The sequence below is a fragment of the Corapipo altera genome, unplaced genomic scaffold (assembly GCF_003945725.1).
Source record: "Corapipo altera isolate COAL_440 unplaced genomic scaffold, ASM394572v1 2, whole genome shotgun sequence".
NCBI classification, from domain to species: Eukaryota; Metazoa; Chordata; class Aves; order Passeriformes; family Pipridae; genus Corapipo; species Corapipo altera.
The window spans coordinates 3,187,684-3,210,144 of NW_020884890.1; the positions used below are offsets into that span (position 1 = coordinate 3,187,684).

The 22,461-nt window shown below is 35.9% G+C and overlaps 1 protein-coding gene across 1 annotated transcript in view; it reads right to left on the minus strand.

The window, feature by feature from the left end:
* EYS (eyes shut homolog) overlaps positions 1-22,461 on the minus strand; it is an 853,574-nt gene that overhangs the window by 233,221 nt on the left and 597,892 nt on the right. The window contains exon 37 of the mRNA XM_027644956.1: positions 2,400-2,512. Coding sequence (XP_027500757.1) covers positions 2,400-2,512 — 113 coding nt within the window. The remainder of the gene's footprint in view (positions 1-2,399; positions 2,513-22,461) is intronic.

Genomic DNA, 22,461 nt, shown 5'->3' on the forward strand with positions numbered 1-22,461 from the left:
TGGAACAGGCTCCCCAGGAAAGTGGTCACAGCACCAAGCCTGACGGAGTTCAAGTCGTCTTTGGACGACACTCTCAGACACATGGTGTGACTCTTGGGGATGGTCCTGTGCAGGGCAGGAGTTGGACTCGATGGTCCTTGTGAGTCCCTTCCAACTCAGCATATTCTGTGATTCTGTGAAATTCATGTGTCACAGAGCAGGAATGAGTAAGGAGAATGTTTACCAGGCTTCTGCACAATCCACTCCCATGCACTTCCCTTCCCACCAAGGGAAATTCAGACTAATTTCAATTTTCTGTTAAAATTACTCTGAATTTCAACAAACTCATTCCAAAAATTTCAACTGCTGAAATTTAGCTTTTCAGAGAGGAATAACTCTGGTTTGGACTAGGATGGTGTCAGGTCTCTGTGGACTGCATGGGGCTGGACACTGTCAGGCTCATCTGCAGCATTCTGTGGAAGCCAGGAGGTAAACGGAACATGTTGCTCAGCATAGAGGATTGAGATGACCCAACATGCTTCCAGTATCCTTTTATGTACAAGACTATTTCCACAGTTCTTCTATACAAATTATTGTGCCATTTTACTCACGTGATCAGTAAGATAAGCATAGTATTTGCAAGAAACAGTCCTAGACTGTAGTTAGTAAGTTCTGATTCAAATATAGTGATCTTTAATGTCTATATTATACCACACAAGCCATATTTGTGTGCTAATTGACTATGAAGGGAAGTATATTCAATACAAAATGCAATAAATCTTGTAATATAATTCTACAGATTATAACAGATAATATAGCATTCTATATTAAACGAATTTAAAAAGGAACATGTCAATTTTCTTACAAGCTTTCTCTTTCCCACCTATATCCCTCTCTCTGCTATATACACAGATTGGACAAAGCAGGTCTCATTAGTACTTGTTTCTTGAAGGATATTGGTTCTTAAAGGAATAGTTATATAAACTATTCAATAGGAAAAACTGTAAAAAAAGAATAGTGTCATAAAGCCCAAAGATGTAGACAGTCAGCTCAGAGAAAATATTATGGAGAATGGAAGAAAGTACAAAAGATGGTAATAGTCCTGATTTTAAAGTTATCCCTCTTTTATCTAGTAGTTTAAAAAACAGAGCTACATCTTGCGTAAGATTTGTGATATCAAAGCTCTACTGCATATGCAAAACAGAGAACAATTTCCTAATCTAGTAATTCGAGATGATACCTGAGTTGGTTTATGACTTTTTCCCCATGATTATTATATTTCTAATATATAGATAGCCCTTGAAGTCAAGATTTTTGTCCACCTAAGTTAATACCTGAATTAAAGATATGAAGTTGCTTCCTCACTTGCTTTCTACCTTCTGAATTTTTAGTTCTGCACAGAGGCATAGTTTCACAGACAAGAGTATGTGCCCTCATTTTGAAGGAGACCATAGTTCTGACTAGGAAAAAATGTGCAGAAAGACAAGAGTGAAGCCATCACTTCTTTCTTAGGCAGGGTTCTCCATTTTGTGCGGGATCTAGACCCACAACCATTTGTTAAATGCACTTAGAGAACATATTCCAAATAAAATGGAACTTAAAAGGTGCAGAGTTCAGATCTTGCGGATCTTTAATTAATGATCTAGCCAAGTACCACTAGCTTTCTAAGGCGCTGTTTAAACAAGCTTGTGAACATTAATCAAAAAATTCTGTAAATTTTAGGAAAAAAAGCCACAAGTAAAAAGGCTTGTATAATGTTCTCTAGGGTTATATTCTATTCTGAAAGGTCTAATTACCTACAAATGCAATTCACCTCTGTTTTATTTTACTTTCCACTCTTCCATGTTCAAATCTTTTATATTCCAGAACAGAATCATAATGTACCCCATTGCCCCTGTGTAGCCTTTTATTTCAATCAATGCATAAACAGTAGCGATGTGAATATGTAAAAATGAAATCAACTGGGGATTTTAAACTTATTCAAAAACAATGCTTTCCAGCATTTTTCACAATCTCTCGTACAGTAAATGTAGCGGGTCATCCAAATTTGTTACAAGATTAATAGAAATCCTGAAACCATAAGTAAAACACAGCCAGCACATCACTTTACTTCCTGTTCCTGTATTTTTTTGCAGATTATCTTTCTTACTACACTATGTTTCAGCATTCAGTGGGTGACAACTCACTCTAAATGTGCTGTCAAGTTTAATTGAACTACTCTGCAAAAAAAGCATCTTCCATAAAGAAAATGCTTCAAAAGCATAAAAGAAAGTACAATATCTGTCTCTCTAGGGTTTTTTCTATCTTTTTCTCTGTAACTATTGTTGTAATTATCTAAAATGGTCACCCTGTGTAAGGAAGAAAGAAAAATCAGCACAAACGTTTTCTTCCAATTTGAAAAGGCATAGAGGGCAGTTTACCTGCAATCATCAACATTATTTCTTTCCACAGCATCAGAGAATCTGAAAGGTCCCACATTATTGATTTCTATAACTTGTATACAGCCAGTGAAATTGTAGACAGGTCCGGAAATCTACAAAGGAAAAAATTCACACAGTTCTTTTGCTTGTTGCCATTGTGATCCATTTTAAAAATAAATAAGTTTCTACAGAAAGACTTGTAGCATAATTTCATCTACTCCTGAAAAACTCTCCTGATCCTCAATTTTTCTATAAAGAAATTCTACAAAAAAAAATTTAAATGTGAAAAGATATCACAGCAAGATAAGCAGTACTGACTTAAAAATAAACCTAATAAATAAACTTAAAAAGGGAGTTATGGACACATAGACAGCACAACAGGTACTGTGAAACACAAGCAGAAAGTGGGTTTCTCTAACTTTAATCAGATATTTTTTATGGAGGAGCACAGGTCACGGGGAATGGTAAATAGGGAAGCTTTGAAAATCTACTTGTAAGTTTACTACTTCCCTGCTCAGAAGATATCTGGTGCTATTAATCATGTTTCAAAGATGCCTAAAAATGGGAATCACTTTAGGGGCACTGAAAACACACAGAACAGTAAATTGTTATGTACTACCAAGGACCCATTTCTAACATTGAAGTCAGGTTTAGATATTTGCAGAAAGAACAATATAAAGATCTTGAGGAACAATTTGCTAAAAGCATAATGGCAGGTATCAAATGCTTTTTAAAACCCAACAGGAGCAGTAAGCCTACCAGAAAGGCTTTAGGGTTAACAGACCATCTAAGTATAAAGGGAATGTTCAAAGGGACATGGCTCTAGCAGGAAATGTAAATGAACTCACCAAATCAAAATTTAATGTAGAGTAGCTCTGGGAAGTTCCCATGGCAGAACCCCTTTTTAGTAGGGGTACATCAGAAATCTGTCTCAAATTGAATTATTCCTGGAAAGTATTTTTAAAGAAAACTAAAAAGTTAACAGTAGCAAACAGTATTTGCCTGGGATTCCTATGGAAAATTACTGTGGTCATCACTTAAAATGGCATCCAAACCATGGGAACGGTAGATGTGATTTTTTTTTTAGAGTCTTTTGCTTTAATTATTTATGAAAATGGGGGTAAGACCAGGACATGCAAGGGCACACCTCAAACTACATATCAGTAAGTCCCAATTACATTCAAAAGAAACCATTAAGAAACTAAGAATTACACTGAAGAACAGAATCAACAGATATATAAACGAACATAATGTATGGGAGAATAGTTGAGAAGCTTTCTGAAAAGGGAAATTGTAACTCACAGGAGGATCACTGAATATGTGAAAAAGGATGTCTTGGTACATGGCTTTTGATTTTCAAAGGATTTTAACAAGCTTCTAGGCTAATAGATTCTAAAGTAACTTGGTCACCCTGGGATAACAAGGAAGCCCTTCAATAAATTAAGAGAATGGTTAAAACAGAAGAAGAAAAATTGTGAATAAATGGTGAGCTCAGTATGGAGAACCCTTAGAAATTCTCTCTACAAATCTGTAATAGGATCTATTCTCCTCGGTGTATGCAAGTAGCTCAATGTTTCCTCTATTACTCAGGATAGCAAACCCAAAATACTGAGAACAGCATTTCACAATATGCAAAAAAATCACAATATGAAAAAACTTTGTTATATAAGGGTGATGAGACATATGAGGGTTTCTGAACAGAGCGACTGTATAGACAAGGAACCTTTAGTCAGGAAAACTCTCCATCAAGGAGAATTAGAACAGAGTAATGCACACACGAATAAAGAGTTTTCACAGTTTCTTACAATACAGGATCAAAAGGATAAGAAATTACATAAATCAGTGTGAAGACAAAAGCAAGGTACAGGGGTTTGTTTTTCATACAACTCGAAGTTGTGTAACTGTGCTATAGGATGTTGTGGATGGTACAACTCTAAATGGGGTCAAAACCCGGACAAATTACTGGGAAAGGAGAGTTCTCTCCCTCCCAGCAGAGATTTAGCCTACACAAGTACAACATGGCTGAAGCAAGGAAAATTGTTTTTCTCTGCACTGTTCAACCGCTCTGAAGCATAACATACCATGCCATGCCATACACAGTAAACAAAATGCACTGGCCTTCCAACTCATGGGAGAGATCAAAGAATTTCACTAACAGTTCCCTGTTTATTTCTTTAACAGCAGAAGCCTACAGGAAGTTAAGCCTTTAAAACAGATATATTACTATACTGCAACATTGTGAAAAGTTATGTAACCAGTTAAGGTGGCATTTAAAGTCAGCAAAGCTCAAGTGCAGCGTAGGTAAGGTGATCTCTGTGTGTAACAAACACAAAGGATTACAATGAGCCTCCCTGGAATTTAAGAAACAAAAATCTTATTCAAGAACTCGATGTGAACACTGTCCTCAAAGTTGCGCTTTGGATATTAAGAGAACATTATTATTTGATATACTACAAGGGCTGACAGAGATTATTGATACAGATTACAGACAACAGAACACTCTTCTTCCTCCTTTGCCAGCTACTTTGGCAGGAAGTAAGTGTGATGGACTGCCAAGTGTTACACTCAGCAGTCTGCTTTTGCTGCCATTATCATAACAATTTATACCAGATAATCTTTGAAAATGTGTTGTCCTACTGTTTCACATTTTTATTTTTATAAGAGATCCTTGTTATTCTTTTTCCCCTGCCTTTTATAAGTAGTAAGAAAAACAATTTTCAAATTGACAGGATGCAGAATCTGTTGCAAATTTAATATAAACACGGACAGAAATGGTTACAGGATTCTGAACTGGAAATTACATAGTACCTATAACATTGCCCCCCCCAAAAATGAACAATTAAACAATGTTTTTATATTGGCTACATAAATCAGCTTGTTAGAGCTCTGCTCCTTTTTTCTCTGAGCCTCTTACAAGGTTTAACTAAAGGTTAGTTATAATTGTCCCAGTCAAACTATGCATGTATTTCAAGAAAAGTCCTCATTCTTGGGATTGTAAAAATGAACAAACAAAAAAAGAAAGAAAGAAAGAAAAAAGAAACCAAAAGAAACCAATAAACACAAAGGTCAGATACAATATAGTTTTATGGATCTCTGGTATGGGGAAAATTTACTGTCAATCTATGATCCATTTTGCACACCAAAGGGCAGACTAGTCACTTGATTTGGAAATCAACATTAATCTGCATATTTTCCCATGCACTATAACAGTGAATATTTTAATAACGATTTTCTTCTCCTCAATAATGTTTGGTCTCCCAATAATTTTTCTTACATTGATATGTACATATTTTGAATGTAATCCATTCCTCTAAAGTAATTTTTTGTTTCGTAATTATAACTGTATTATAAATATTTTGGTCAAAAAATTACTTGTCTTTGGTCTGCTATGCTGTCTATACAAAAAAATAACATCTGAGATACGTAGGAATAAGAGCTATTGGTACACATATTCAAAAGTAAGCAGCTTTTATTCTGCTGTTTTTGAGAGTAGATATTTGTTTGTGATTAGCAGATTAAAATGTAGACTTCACTTGTAGTTGAGTTCCCTTCCATTTACAAAAATACATTAATATACTAACAAACTGTAATACTTAAATTGCCTGAAAATGTCAAGGCCAGAGCAACACCAGAAATTTAGTTTAATAAAATTCACTGTTCAGAATCTATTCAGATATGTTTGACATATAGTAACTATGCTCTTTAAATGCCCTTTATACTTGACAAAAATGAGTACAGATACTTACCTTGTAGGAAAAGTTCACACATATATGCCAAACCATTTATTAATATCCTTTACTGACTAGCCCAAATTAGAGTTACTGTTAGGGAGAATGAACCTAGAATTGAGTTCCTAATGAAATGAACTTGCATGCTGTCATTTCGCTACATATTCATAAACAATATAATGAGGTTTTGGCTTATGTCCTGAGCATTTATTTTAAAAAAATACAATTAACTGGAAAGAAAACAAAGTGTAGCACAATCTTTTGTCATTGTCTGCACTCAAGATAAATTTTATGTATCTTAAAAATTCTCACTATATATATTACAGTGTATCATAATACACTATATAGTAGTCTTTCATATCTTTGGGATTCCTGAAATATATCCAGTTTTGGAGTCTGATTAGTAGAACTCTCTGCAAAACAATTGCAAACTTCTCAAATTACAATATTTCAAACTTAAATCCAACAGGACATTATTCTGCCTTAGTATTCCATTTACAGAGCACTGAATCTTGCCTGGATTCGAGGTGTCATGCTATAGGTAGGATATCTATTGTTTCCAGTCTCTTCAAGCCAAAAAGTTTTCAAGGATTTATTAAAAATCAACATTAGTGACTCAGACATCACCTTGACCAAAAAATGTTAACACTTTTTTTCTTGCTGACTTAAAATTTTTAAACATTAATTAATAAAAGTTAAACCTTATTCATTTTAACTCTGGTAGTTTAAGCAAAATAGACAAAATTACTCTGGTCAATTTGTATAGCTACTAACGAGAAAGAAATGCACTTTCCTTTGAGAAATGTTGCTGAAGTAGACAGTACCAGGGATGTGTGATGACAGTAGAGAGTGTGTGTGATGTATTTATGCTGTTCATTACTTCGCTTTCCAATATTTACCTTTTAAACCACTTTTCTCACTCACTTCCAATTTTAATCCACAAGCATTTTTATTGTTTGATAATATAGTATGACTCAAAGAGTTTAATGACATTTCAAAATGTGTAGGAAAATGGAAAGTGGTATTAACTCTGAAACAAAAATACTAAAAGAAAACACTTAAAATACGTGAGACAGAATATTGTTTCAGCTTCTGTCCTAGTATTAGTATAGAAATGGAAAGTCTAAATGGGAAGATATACTGGTAAAATATACATTTCATCATATATATAAAGTGAATGAAACACAAAGGAACTGAAATCTCTCCTATGTCCTGACTAATACTGGCCATGAAATTAAATACTGTATAAACCTATGCAGATGATATGGTTTGAAGCTGGCTCCCTGCCAAGTCTCCAAACCTTACCACCAGAAGTTCCCCCCACCCCGCCCCCAAACCTCAGGGAGAAGAGGGAGAAAAACAACCAACTAAGAAAACCCGAAACGAGAGAGACAGCTAAAGTGATATATATATTTACACTTATGTTACAATTGAAATATATACAATTTAAAATATATACAATTTCACAAGGGAAGGGGAAGGGGGAAGGGAAAGAAACAAAACCAAAATAAAATATATATATATATATATCCCAATCAGTAGCCCGAGATCTAGTAACTAAAGAGTTAGCAAAGAAAATATCCCACCACTCTCCTTGGGACAACCGAGAGTCGCTCCAGGCGATCACCGGCAACCTCCGTCTCCCAAGGCTGAAAAGGCCTTACCAGGCCTCGCTCCCCAACACCGCAGACTCAACAGCAGGGAACCTGTACCTCCAAGCTGCCAGAAGGAAAGAGAGAGAAGGCCTCTCCTCCTTTCTTCTTATAATCTGGTTTATGTAAAAATCGTAGGGAATGCTGGGTAAATCTGGACCCTTCCTTGGTTACAAACTGGTCACCAAGGAAGGCCCAGCCCAAACCACCACAGCAGAACACCAACAGTTCATTTGATTCGTATTTTAATATAATAGATGATTTTAGTCCAAAATTGTGATTCTGAGCCAAGAATCTGAATATAATTTTAATTCGGTTATACTAACACAACTAAAAAGGGGATAAGAGGTAAGTTAAATTCAGATTTTTTTCATCTAACCACCTCTACTGAAATTTTTAACAATTAATTGTTATTATCCTGAATGTGCTTTTATTGTATCTGCTATAGATATTGGACCTTATCGCAAGACTTTCATGAAACAAGAATGATAACGCAAAATCAAATCGACAGAAGGGGGCAGGGAGGAATAAATCCCCAAACCACCCAGGATGGTAGAGGTTTACATTTCTGATCTTCATTTCTCATTTGTTATAGCCATTCAAATCAGCAGTTGCAAAACCTGCGACCTTGGTAATTCTCCCGCTATGGGAAATAAGCCAGTCAGGAGTTCTTCCACTTTCCTGTGCTGCAGGGCAGGGAACTGGGACTGTCTTCTCCTATTGAATCTGTGAGTGGACCAGTACTGGCAAATCACCTTCTGGACTCCTGTGCTTCACAGTGGATACCAGACTGGTCATCTGCCTGGTCCCAGACCCTGATGGAACCAGATCACCACATAACAAACATTCACATTCCTCTTGCGTCTTTTCCTTATCTAAATTAGCTGGCAGTGTAAAACTTGAGCATGTGTTTCACTGTCAGGTTTCCATGATTCTCACAGTTCTAGCTTGGAGTGGTTCATTAAGCCACAGTGGATTAATTAAAAACAGGATGTCTGAAAGATTCAAGAGTATTGAGAAATTACCTTATCATTTTTATTAAAGTTTGTTTTTGGTCCAAATCCTTATCTTTTAAACTTACTCTTGTCTTGCAGTTAAGTAAGTGCAATGTTGCATATCAGAAGTGATATAAAGACTGAAGTAAGGAAGGATCTCCCTAAACTTTATGGCTAGTAATGTCTGCTCTTTTTCTAAACAATTTCAGTGCTTATGCTTATAGTCATAATGTTTGATTCATTTACTTCATTTGCTATTGCAATTCTAAGTTCAATTACCGTAATTTAACTTTTTCAATTCTTTCTCTTAAATGTGGTACAATACCTTGTCCATGAGCAAGATGGAAAATATGTTGGCCGGAGATGACTAGAAAATGTAGAGTGAAATTTGGAAAACAGACTTATCTTTCTTGTATACTACAGAGTCTATCAACTAACTGTGGAAATCAGCTCACCTCCCTCCACTTCACTTTTTCTGAGTGATGCTGGAGTTAGACATATTGAACACCATGCCAATGCATTACAGCACATTAGGGAAAGGTATTTGGAATTCATCACCATGAACTAGTTTTCAGGCCAAGCCAGTCAACCTCTCTATTTCTGCTTCTTGTCCAATCGATAACCAATCACTCAAATCTACAAAGATATAAGCCAAGAGATGTTTGTATCAAGTATACGCATTTATATACTGATGGATTTGATGATCCTCATGGGTTGGTTTCAAGTCAAGATGTTCTGTGATATCTAAAGTAAGATTCCATATGAAACAATTCTTAGTGAATTATGAATGTTGATTTACAAAAAGAGGAGTTAAAACAAGTGGTTTTACACCTGTCTGAAATAGAAGAGATAACTCATCTAAAACAAAGACATCTGCATGTCAAAGGGTGTCTTTAGAATGAAAATATGCCTATAAAAGCAGAAATATTCCAAAAAAATAAGCTTTGCTTTAATGAGTGTAACCTGAGGTATATAGTGTTCAATAGACCTAATTTAATCAGTTCTAAGAAAACTGAATATTCTAAGTTAGAAAAGGGAGAGAGGAGGAAAATTTCTTCATACATTTTTATGATCTGTGTTTTCATGGCTGTACATCTTTTAGAAACATATGCAACTGGTTTCTCTGGTTTTGTACACTGTAAACATGTAATTGTTTGTTTGTTTGTTTGTTTTTCTAACCCAGTTTCTCAAGACAAGAGATACAAGGTAGCACAGTATTCACACACTGGGTAAGGAATATGTCAGCTGGTGCACTACACCATTCAGTAAATGCTTTTACTTCCCCAGAATGCTACAGAGAATCCTAAGTTTAACAATGAGACATATATAAGTATCAGGACCAGGCAAGAAATAGTGGTTTTCTGTGTTAGGAATGTGGTAACAATGAGAGCTGCCTGACACATAACAAGGTTTTTATTAGCATGCATTCCATGGTACCAAGATGTTAGCCACATGTATTTATGTGATCAGAGGTGTATCTAGAGTAGACAGATAACATAAAAATGTTAACCATGGGGTACAAAGAAGGTGATGAATCCATGCACATCCAAAATCCAATTTAATTATCTTAAGACAATACAAATTTATTGTCTAAAACCAATAAACTCTACCCATGAGTAAAAATTTAAAACCTTCATTAATTTTTAATCAGACCACTGACAGGTTACTACTCACTGTTGTCTGCCCTGTGCAACATTTAGGTGTTACTATCCTTGAGACAAATGTAATAGAACAGGAAAATATATTTATAATTCATCATATTAATATAGATTGAGATTAATGGCAGTTTAAGTTGGCAAGACTGAGAAGTGGACATATGACCTGTTTTTTCATCTCTCCTGAGGAAACAAAATCTTTAGCAAAGGAGTGAGGCAAGCAGTTGGATTTGGTTACCAAATTATTTGTTTTAGCTTGAATTTCCATTTTGAGAGTAACAGCCCTGAGAGACTTATGATAATATGTTTTCCCAGAGCTTTGAACTATCTCTGTACTGCCTACTCATTGTCAAAGGCTGATGCTGGTTTATTTGGAGCATTTTGTTTTGCTCCATCTCTAAATTTTTTTTTCCCGCCTTGACTTGTATACTACTTGTCAAAAGACACACCTAGTCATGAAATTCTCATACTTGCCCTGAGATTTATGTATTTAGAGTCCTTACCTAAAGTATTTACAAATTTTATTTGGAATTGATAGTCTCCAGGAAAACCAGAGTAAACAAAAGATCAAATTCACATGAAACAACATTATGAACTAGATGATCGAGAGGAGAAATCAAACAATGTTATAAAAACTGGAAGCTTAAAGGAATTCTTCACCTGAAAAAACCCCCACATATTAAAATAATTAAACATACAAGGCAGATTCTAAGCAACTTCCTTACTTGTTTCCGTCATTCAGATCCTGGAACTGAGTTTCCTCCTCTCCCTCCCTCCCTGATATTGCTTTAAGCCTCAATGCTAACCTGCTCTATTCTTCTCAAGATGAAACCTTACCTGTTTTATTTTTACTCTCAACATACCTCAGACTGTTATGCAGGACAAGGTCATACCACAAGGTCAACCACTTTCTCCTTCCAGAAATTTAATGTCTATTTATAGGATTATGTGAAAAGTCAGGATATTTCTATTATTTCAGGTTTACATTTCATCTTATAGTTAACTTGTGTTACTTTTAAAATACATTCTATAAATGTACTTGGTTTTATTTTTCCTCTCTTTTTTTTTTTCCTTACTATTCTGCCTGTGCTGTAAAGTAGTCTGTAAAACCATGGTCTGTAACCAGGAATAAGGATCTGTATAATGAGACAGTGACAAAATCACATAATGCTTTTTTCTGTTACTATCACACACAGAGAAAACATCTTTCTGTTGTTGTATATATGGTTTTCAGTAATTTGTAACCACAAGCACAGTAAAGTAAGTAAAAGCTAAGTAAGTAAATGAGGTTTAAACCACAGAAGAGAGTGACAGACACTGACAAAGTTACTTATCTTTAGTCCTTTTTGCTTTCAAAAAGCATACCATTAATACTTATGAAATTGGAAATTAATGATTCTGTGCTTGTGTCCCCCACAGTTCCATTTCATTAAATGTTTCCTCCTCCTTCTGTATTCTTTCATTTTCAAATCTCATTTCATTTAGATAAAAGATCACAAAATAATACTTGTATTTCCAGTGGTTTCATGTAGAACAGCTACCAGTTCTTCTGTTCCTTTTTTTTTTTTGATATGTTGTGCACCAAAAATCACAAATTTACAAACAATATGATCATTATGTTCTTCTCTTAATAATGACTCTTTCTTTATATTACAGCATCTTAGTCTGCCTCTACCTATAGAGTAGAATGCATTTCCTGCTGGCTTCGCAAATGTGTTATATGACTATTTTCAGGCTCAGATGTTCACTGCATGCCCAATAGTTCCATTCAGATACTTAGTTTAGAGTGAAGTCATTAAGTAAAAAGCACTGAAGGGCTATTTGCCAGGGATCAGGATCAGCCTCCATTTACTACAGTTTTCTATAAAATCTGTCCCTACTGCATTGTTTGCTGTTGGGAAAAGCAATGAAACAACACAGCAAAGCTGTCAAGAAACACAAAGTCAATTTATTGTTACTGAAATAATGGAAACTTGTATGTAGAAGATCAATGAGAATGGGAGATCCTGCACTGAGAATGAATGCAGAGAAAGATTGCGAACATTATTAGAGAAGTAGGTTCTAGGGGAAATCACACAACTATGAGCCTAACTTAGCACACTTAACAGGAAACCAAATGCTTTTAAATTTGGTAGAGTTTCTATTCCTCGATGAAACATTTGATGCTTTTTTATTCATCAAATACACAGCCAAAAAAAATAATAATACCTTATATTTTAGTTTGACAAATGTCAAAGACATTACAGAAACACTAATCACCCAGATTAACTCTGTAAGGAGCAAACAGGAATCATCATAATTTAAACAGAACCTAGGCAAACAAAACTACATCTTCAGTGATGATTTTCTCTTTTGAAAGGAAAAATCACAAAATTAAAGGGATCAGACAAAGAATTGAAAACATCAAAGATAGGAGGTGTGAAATTTCCTTAATTAAAGTGACAGGAATGTCTGGCAATCACCAGCTGGAAGAAGTACTGGGAATAATGAACACACAGAAACACAGGCACAAAAAAAATAGCAAAGAATATAATATATGTTGGAAGTAGAAAGCATAAAGATGAAATAAAACTTGCCAAAACTCAGGTTGAGTTGGACCTGACACAAAGTATAAACATACAGAGATAAGAAGAGTGACGGACTACAAGTGAGGAACAGGACCAAGTTACCAATTCTGTGTCTGTGTCCAAAACCCTTTCCCTTATTAACACTGGAGAAACAATTCTAGAAGCAATTCTAGAAGCAATTTCCTAGACAGTTGTCTATCACTGTGATGCTCTAATAGGCTGAATATTGCATTTGCTTCTATTTTAAATTAATATTATATTCCCTTAAGCACGACATTTACATCTGTAGAAAGGGAAAATATGATTTATTTCCACAAGGGAAAAAAAAGGCCTCTGATTTAAAAAAAGATTTCCAGGTAACAACCCAGACGGAAGGCAATAGGCATAGCAGGGAAGCAGCAGACCAGCTTAAGCAGAGCAACTGAAACTACTGTTAGGAGAACAGAGTAGAGAACCTGCGCTCAGAGATAATGGAAAAGAAAATGGGACCAAAGAAGATGCAAATCCACTAAATTTCAGAAAGGCGGTGAGAGACTAAAAACCCACCTGCAAGATCATGATGTGTGGGAGAGGGTTGTGTCTAGCCATTTTTCTTCTATTTTGTCCAGCCTCATCCTAAGATTTTATTAAGAAGAGGATAAATATTCTAGCTTTTATTCTTCTAAAACCTAGGATGTTTCGTATTTTGAAGACTTTTGGCCTTGTTTGGTTAAAGAAAATGGTGCAGAATATCACACCCAGATAACTTCCAGTAATTTGGGTCAGAGCAGGAAGCTGTCAACTGGGAGGATATTTATGCAGCCGCGTGTTAGGATTCCATGAGAAACCCCCATATTTCAAAATTCCCTTCACCCAAAGATTAGGAAAATTATATAACCTCATGACTATTTCCTTGCTGGAATACCTTTTAATATAGTTTCCTGCAATTTATAAACCAGATAGTTCCACTACTAGATATTTCAAGATGAGATCTTGATCACACTTCACCCAAAGAATTATTAATGTTCTTTTAATTTCAGAAACGCTGATATTCATTGAGTACTGTCAAGTCGAAACATATCTAGATAGCAAAGAAAACTTCCTACTGACTGTCCTAGTATTTATTTATAAAGACATTGTTAGTTCCTAGTGAAAGCATTACCAGCTAGTCAGGCAGGACTCACCACTGGAAAAGTCTACTAAGACCCACAATGACAACAGAGGTGTAAGAGAGAATACTGTGTGAGATTCTTCATGAGCACACGACAGAAATTAACCATAGAGGTCCCTCTGAGGTGACAGTTCAGTTGAGGGAATGTGATGGTTATATCCCAGCTGACAGAAGACCCCTGTGATCTCTTGCTCCCACTCCCTCATTAGGATGGCAAAGAGAAGAGGGGAAAAAGTCAGCAAGCTACTGGGTTGACATTAAGACAGTTTAATAAATGAATAAAAAAAAGTGATGCAAAAGCAACCACCATCAGAAGACTGGTGCCCAGCCAGTCCCTAAGCAACAACTACTTTGGAAAAACTTCCTTCCATTTTATTGCTGAGCATGATATTATATGGGATATCCTTTTGTTCACCTAGGATCAGCTGTCTCAGCTGTGTCCCCTCACAGCCTCTTGACCACTCCCAGCCTATTTGCTGAGGGGTAAGAGCAAGAAACAAAGAAGGCCTTGATGCCATGTAAACAATATTCAGCAACAACAAAAACATCCCTGTGTTGCAAAACTGCTTTGGTCACCAGTCTAAAACACAGCACCATACAAACACTAGTGAAAATGATGACAGAGGTAAGAAATAAACCTCCAAAATTACCATACCAGAATACTGTGGGAACACAGCTGTGAGGGTAAAGATTACTTTTATTGTTAAAGATTCAGGAGGTACTATACGGTTTTGGAATATTAATTAAACTACCTTTGTATACTTTCTAACAACATCAGTTTTTGACTACTGAGTTTGCATTTATCAGAAATGGCAACAATTTGCTCCACTTGCCATCCAGAGCACAGAAGTTTAATCGGTAAAAGTAATTTTCAATGGGATTTTGTGGGATTTAGCAGCAAATTGTCTTCTTTTTTTTTTTTTTCCTGAGGAGAAATTCATGGATTTGCATTTTAATAGGATGAAGTTATACACCCAAAACTTCATATTTGTGGCATAAATCTCTCTGCTGTTGAAAAAACTTTGAGAAAAATCACACATACATAAAATAGGAACAGATGAATATTCAGTTCAGTTTTATCTACTAAAACGTGATAAGAAGTTTCATAACATGCTTTTTCTCATGTAGATTGAGTTTTGTGGTTAGATTGCTACAGCTGATGTGTCATCACGTACTGTTATCAAAAAACAAGTTAACAGATGAGTAAATTGATAGCTAGAGGAGTTTAGCACTTGATTTTAACTGTTGCGGGGAATGCATGAAGAAACACAAGGTAATGTTTGTGCATTTTCACCAATTGCATAAAGAATCAGTCTGCAAGAGATGAACCCACAATTCCCAAACACGAAAGCAAAGAGTAAGTGATAAACCTAGGGAACTGCTGATTGATAGGTCATTAGGGTAATCATTGTAGTAGTTACCTGACTGTCACATACATGCAGCTAAATATATTTCTGCCTTGCCAAATATAGTCTGGTTTCTCCTGAAGCTGCAAGGGTCCTACCTAAACTATAGGTACTTCCCCTTCAGTTTACACTATCAGGTTATATCACCACAAGGACTGCAAAGGAAGATTAGAGACCATTAGCTGATATCTGCTGGTACATGGTCAACACATTACCATTTCCAAGGGATAAACCCTAGCTCTCTGTTCTTCTTTATTGCTTATAGGGAGAGTGTAGCGGCCACCATTCATGACTCTTAGATATAATTCTGCCTTGAAAAAGAGACCAAAATGGAAGGGTAAGCCAGAGCAAGAAACCATACAAATTTTGTGTGAAACATTTTTTTTTGGAAGAAAGTGTGCCCATAGACATTTTCAGTCCAAGTAGATAGTCTGCCAATGAGTTTGTTACATAAGATCCCAGAGTACACTTATTCAATGAATGATTACAGCTTTTCCTCCCCAGCTTTGTGAGGCTGCTTGGAAACAGTGTAATGTTCAGCCAGTGTTTGGAAGGAACTCAAAGCTATTAGATGACAGATGTCTGGAGTGCAAGCACTGAAGAGCATTGCTGCATTAAGTCACTTCACTGTAGTTTAAACTTTAAGCTTTGCTGGAAGAACCTTTTACCAAACACATCCTCTAAGGGCTCATGAAAGTTATCTGTTAATTGCTCAAACCATACTTCTCCCTTATCATGGAGACCTGTTGAAATTTTCAAAAATAGGATCTCAAAGAGTCACACAGAGGAATTAGTGAAATGTCATCTTCACAGGTGATACCACCTGTTGAGGTTCATTGCTTCCAGACAATGTGAGCAATTATTTCTTTTTGTGGTTTGTATAACATGAAGTAGTAAACCTATACCTACAACTCTCAAAGATATATTCATTATGAATTGCATCAACTTTCAAGATATCAATGTGAAGGCATAACTCCATCAAAATCTACAGATCCTCCGTAGCAGACTGTTTGAATGTTTTCTCCAACCCATAATACTTCATGCTACCACTTTCAAGGCAACAATAACTTTTTAAAAAGAGCTTTCTGACTGGACCATGAAGAATAGGTAAACAAAGGTAAAGTACATGACAAGGTACCTGAGAAGGTGTTATGCACATATACACTGCTGCATTTCCGGGTAAGCAAGGAAATTGGGGAACATGGGAAGGTATTGGATAAAAAGGAATGAACATGCTCAGCATGAGTTGTCACCCCAGATGTCTGTAATTGCCCTGAATTTTGCACACTGAATAGCAAGAAGAGACAAATGGTTAATAATAAGAGAATCACAGTTGTCAAAGAATGAGAGCATCACACAAACACTGAAAATCTTATCCCAGGACAATTTCTACATCATACATCAAGATAATGTATCAAGGAGACATCTAGCCAACAAAAATGGGCTGTAGCTGTTGCCAGGATCCTGTGGTAATATGCAGGAGCTCTGGATTAATTAAGCGGGAACATCAGCCACAAACTGAAGAGCTTAACAGCAGGTCAGCCTGGCAGCTATGGGAAAATAAGAGTTCTCACAGAACAAAGACAAAAAGTGATCTTGCAGGCCCACCAATATGTCCAAAGAGAAATGATCTTCTGGATTTGAACTTGTAAATTCATAAAAGCAACTTGCATGGAAGTTCAAAACAATGTCATCCCTTTCAAAATGTTCTTTCTTGTTTTTAAGGAAATAATCTCCACAGGAACAGTATCCTATCTGTGTACATCATCAAATGATATCTCTGCATATCACCAACACAGCATTTGTCTTATAAAATTAGGTTATTTTTGTATGGGAGGCAGGTTTCAGCTGAAGAGATGACCTTTGTGAGGGGAGACTGGGGTTGCCCAGTTCCAGGGACAGCTGGTTCCAGCCGACTCCAACAGACCCACCACAGGGCACAGCTGAGCCCAGCAGCCAAAATAGTAGCCCCATGGAAAAATGCCACAAAGGCAGACAGGGCATGGAGAAAAAAAAAGGGAGCAGAATACAAGTGCAAACATCAAAATCAATATCTGCTTTGTGGCGCCAGAGCAGACATTCCCCTGCAACCCATGAAAAGAACCACGTCAGAGGAGGTGGAGGTTTCCTGAAGGAAGTGTGGCCCGTGAAGAGGGTATAGGTAGGAGCAGGGAAAAACCGTGAGGAGGAATGAGCAGCATGGAGGGAGTGTTATGGATTGACCACAACCCTCCTTTCCCCTTGCACCTCCTGTGGTTGGAGTGTAAGGAGTTGGGAATGAGTCTGAGCTTGGGAATAAGAAGTGTGTGTGCTTGGGGAAGGTACTGCTTCATTTTGTCTTTGTTTTTCACTACCCAAATTTATTTTAAATGGCAATAAATGTAATTTATTTCCCCCAAGTCAAGTCTTTTTTGAACTGGTAAGCAATTTCCCTGTCTTTATCTCAACCCACAAGTCTATTAATCTTATTTTCTTCCACTGTCAAGCTGAGGAGGGAGACTGAGGGAGTGACTGAATGGGCATCTGGCATTTAGCCAGTGCTAAACCCCCATTCCTCAAAAATTGAGATAGGCTTGGAAGGATGGTGAATTTAATCAATTTAATCAAATGACCATTTGTATCTAAAGACAAGCATCAAATAAAAGAGGATAGTAGATGATACTGTTGTTGCCTGAAGTAAAACATAGAAAAGAAAAAAGTAGTTTCAAGTCTTCCAACACATACTTAAGGTTGCTGATATGCAGAAACAATCTAGTGGGAATAATCCAGACAATCCATGATGGATAAAGAGCTGTCATCTGTGAGGATGGTTAAATGACTGTTGAGGGTGACCTTAAGGAGCATCTTAACATAGGATGCACCTCAATACAGAATGACAAACTTTCATGACATTCATTGAGGTCTTCAATATCCTCACCAGGAGAAGTGGAGGGGCAGGCACTGATCTCTTCACTCTCATGATGAGTGACAGGACTTGAGGAAACAGCACAAAGCTGAGTCAGGAGAGGTTTGGGTTGGATATTAGGAAAAGGCTTTTCACCCAGAGGGTAGTTGAGAACTGGAACAGGTTCGACAGGGAAATGTTCACAGTACCAAGCCTGTGTGAGTTCAAGAAGCATTTGGACAATGCTCTTAGGCATATGGTGTGATTCTTGGAGTGTCCTGTGCAGGACCAGGAGTTGGATGTGATGATCCTGGTGGATCCTGTGTGTCCTGAAGATTGATTTTACAGGTAAAGACCAAAGCAAAGAAGTCATCAAGTACCTTGGCCTTCTCTATGCCATTTGTAACCAGTTCCTCCACCCCATTCCTCACTGGACCCACTGTTTCCCTAATAGATGAACAAGTGACTGCCCACAATGGACCTGTCTTGTCAGATGACTTGAATCATTGATGATGCCAGCATTTCATGAAATGCAGGAAAATCCCACAGCTGGCACAAAGCTGGAATGGAGTAAAAGCTGAGTTTCTAAACTCCAACAGACAAGATAACTTCAGAAGAAGAAATACCAAGCAGAAGAACACTTCATCTCAGTGCAGTGTGAAATGATTGCAGATATTCTTGCATTTTATATGTTGAGTAAGAGGAGAGAAAGAGCTTGAATAGATTCCCTAGAGGTACTATAATAAAAAAAAAATTCTAGTATCACACAGGAATACATGACATGTGCTTTCTTTCAAACAGATTTACATTTTTAGTGGTATATGTATCCATCTGAGCATGCTCACCAGTTGCCTTTAGAGATTGAATATCATACCATTTTCCTTTTCCTTTATCTTTTATTTCTCAAAATATTTTCCCTCTATAGGAAATACTAGTCAAAAAGAAAAGAAAATGTTTCTTCGACACTAAACAGAAATCTGAACTCAAATCTCTTATTAAATTCTCCAAATACAGAATTTGTTTACATCGCTCTCCCCACATGTGTTTTTTTTTTAATGATCTCAAGAGAACAAAACAGAGACATTTTCAGTGATGTCTTTGTATCAGTATTTTAATTTGCTGAGGATGCTATTTGGTTACTTCGAGTATTTAGAACACACAAACTTGAGTTCAAGCACTGTAATTATGAAACAACTAAAAAGTTTTTGAGAAAAATACTTCCATAAAGTCAAATTCTGAGGGGATTTCAGTGTGACAGTGGCAACCATCATCATTCAAGATCAGCAGGAGACTTTGCAATGTTTTTCTCCTTTTTTCCTCTTCTCCTTCTTTTCTCCTTCTTTTCTCCCTTTAATTTCTGACTCAGAATCTTAAGGAATTCAGTTTCCCTATGCACAGAGATCTCTTGTTATTTCTAGCTGCATAAAAGAATTTCTTGAGAACACAGTTAAAGCCATGCTTATCAAGAGTCTCACATAAACAAGAAACAGGAACAACCCATTTGGCTCAGCATCCTGATTCTGCTCAGACTTTGAGTACAAACCCATTCTGATTCACTGTGGCAGCTCCTAGCCAAGGCCTGTTGCACAGATGGCCTGGGGCCATGAACTTAGTAAAGTTCACTGACTTCTTTTCTGCAGGAATATAATGTAGCTGTAATATCTGCAATTTGGGTGATCTGTAGCTCTGTGATAAGTATATGATCTTGGTATTTTAACATTATCTAATGAGAGTGAATTTCATTTTTAATCTTGCTTACAGTAATCAGTTTATACTGTAGACCGCAGATATGTATGGAATGCAATTTTTTTTTTAATTAAAGTTGTTGATAATAATGAGATTTTTGTACTTCTGTGAAGCACAGCCTTGTCAAAATGCATCACTTTATGTAAACTTATGTGTCCTCTTTAATTTGATGCAGAAAATAATCAGTGATAAAAAAATCTTGATTTCTTACCAGCAATACTTTCTGATCTGTGTACAGTGGAGGATATTTCTTGATTTCTGGTTTAGGATTATTTTGTTATGGTTTTAGTAAACTTTAATGAAAAGTTTTGTAAACATCCTAATAATACTAATATCAATATTTGATATAATATCAGTATTTGCATAAATAATATTACTATTTGTATAATATAACACAATACAGGTATATATATGTGTATATGAAATTCTAACTTCTCTAAACGAACTTCAATGAAATTTAAAATAGAAGTAGTAAAAAATATCACAGAATACAGCTGGAGAAATGTACATTTTCACAATAAAAAAGTCTGATATTATAAATATCAAAAACACTTCTCTTAATATCTTCCTAACAAAATATGAAGCGCAATCTGTAACTAGTAAAATCACCCACATTAATATAAATTTTTAATAAAGACTTATCAGGAAGCATTCAAGAAATAGTAGTAGTAACTGAATTAAGAGAATTGAGGGGTCCTTATACTTACTTATATGTCTTTCATTCTACTTTTTTAATATCATAAATTTAGAATTTATTAGATGCACTAGAAAAATTTATTGTTCATTTTGATTAAGAGTCTAGGTTTAGATTTTACTATAACTAGCAAAATTCAAGACTTTGGTGGTCTGTATGAGCTCTTCTTGTTTGGGTTTTTTTTAGCTTTAAGGATCACACAGTGCTAATATTGATCCTCAGAAAGAATTCAAACTTGTTTCAAGTAGATAAATCAATAATGAATTTTCCAAGACACTTACATGAACATACTCAGCTGTAAGAAAAAGAATTAACAAATCAATAATATAACTATAAGCATGTAGATTAATCTAACTAAAAAAAAAATGGAATGTGGCACTATTCACTACAATGCTCTCTGTGCATACTTCTTTCCTCTGAGTTGGTATCTCAAATACTGCAATGTCCAAGATCATCATCTGCAGCCTTTACAACACTAAACCATTATTTATTTTCAAAAGACAAGTAACTGCCTATGGAAAAATATATGAATTCTAAAAAGGAAAAGAAGTATTCAAACAATAGGAATATGATAAGCATCTTGATGGTAGAAAGATAAACACTGGGATATTGTGATGCAAGAGTTAAAACCTTTTTCGGTGTAGGTTACACTGAAAAAAGTCAATATACCAGTATAAATATATACAAATTGGCACAAATCACTTTACACTGAAATTTCATGCAGAAAGAAAAATACATTATTAGAACCATATTATATATCACCAAAGTGATGATAACACTTGTTAAATACTAGAGAAGGTTAGAAAGGGCAAGGCAGAAACACAGTAATAAGAGAGTTTAATTACTCATAAGTCTGGCAGGAAATCATGACAAAATATGTTGGAGGGACTACATTTTTAGATGCTGTAAATAATTGTTTCTTGGAACCATTAGAGAAATTACAAGAAATATAACTCTTGGTTTTGCACTAGGCTTATAACCAGTCTACAGTCTCATTGTACACATTGATTAAAAAAAATAAAATTAAGAAAACTCAAGCAGGTTTTTTTTTAAACTTAGAGGACTCTATGAGCAGATATGACAATTTGACTGGCAACAATTATGTCAAAAATCTGCAAAATTTAAATGGTTTTACAAAATAGAATTCTTAATAATTAAGTATGAAAATTTCAGGTGTGCTGTGGATCAACAGGAAATTTGCAGAGGTTCAGGGCCTGGCCCCTCTAAGGCTTCAAACTACCCACTCTTGCTTACACCACTATAGCAGACAGTTGCAGCCATGTAACAGTCTAGTATTCCTTGCAGTCCTATGACAAATTGTATGTCCTTTCCTTTGTTGGCTTCTCCAGGAATCTCAGGACCACTGTAATTTCCTCACAATCCAATGACTGCTGTGGCAGGGTGTTAAAGCATCATGTGCATATAATATTATTATAAATTATTATGTGAAAGTTACTGTCAGTGCTCCAGCTTTATCAGATAAGATGAATGCCAGATAATCAAATCTAAAACACTGCACAGATTGTACTAAATTCTCCCACTGCTTTGTGATGTTCTGGCAGGAGAAATGGATCATAAACTGTGT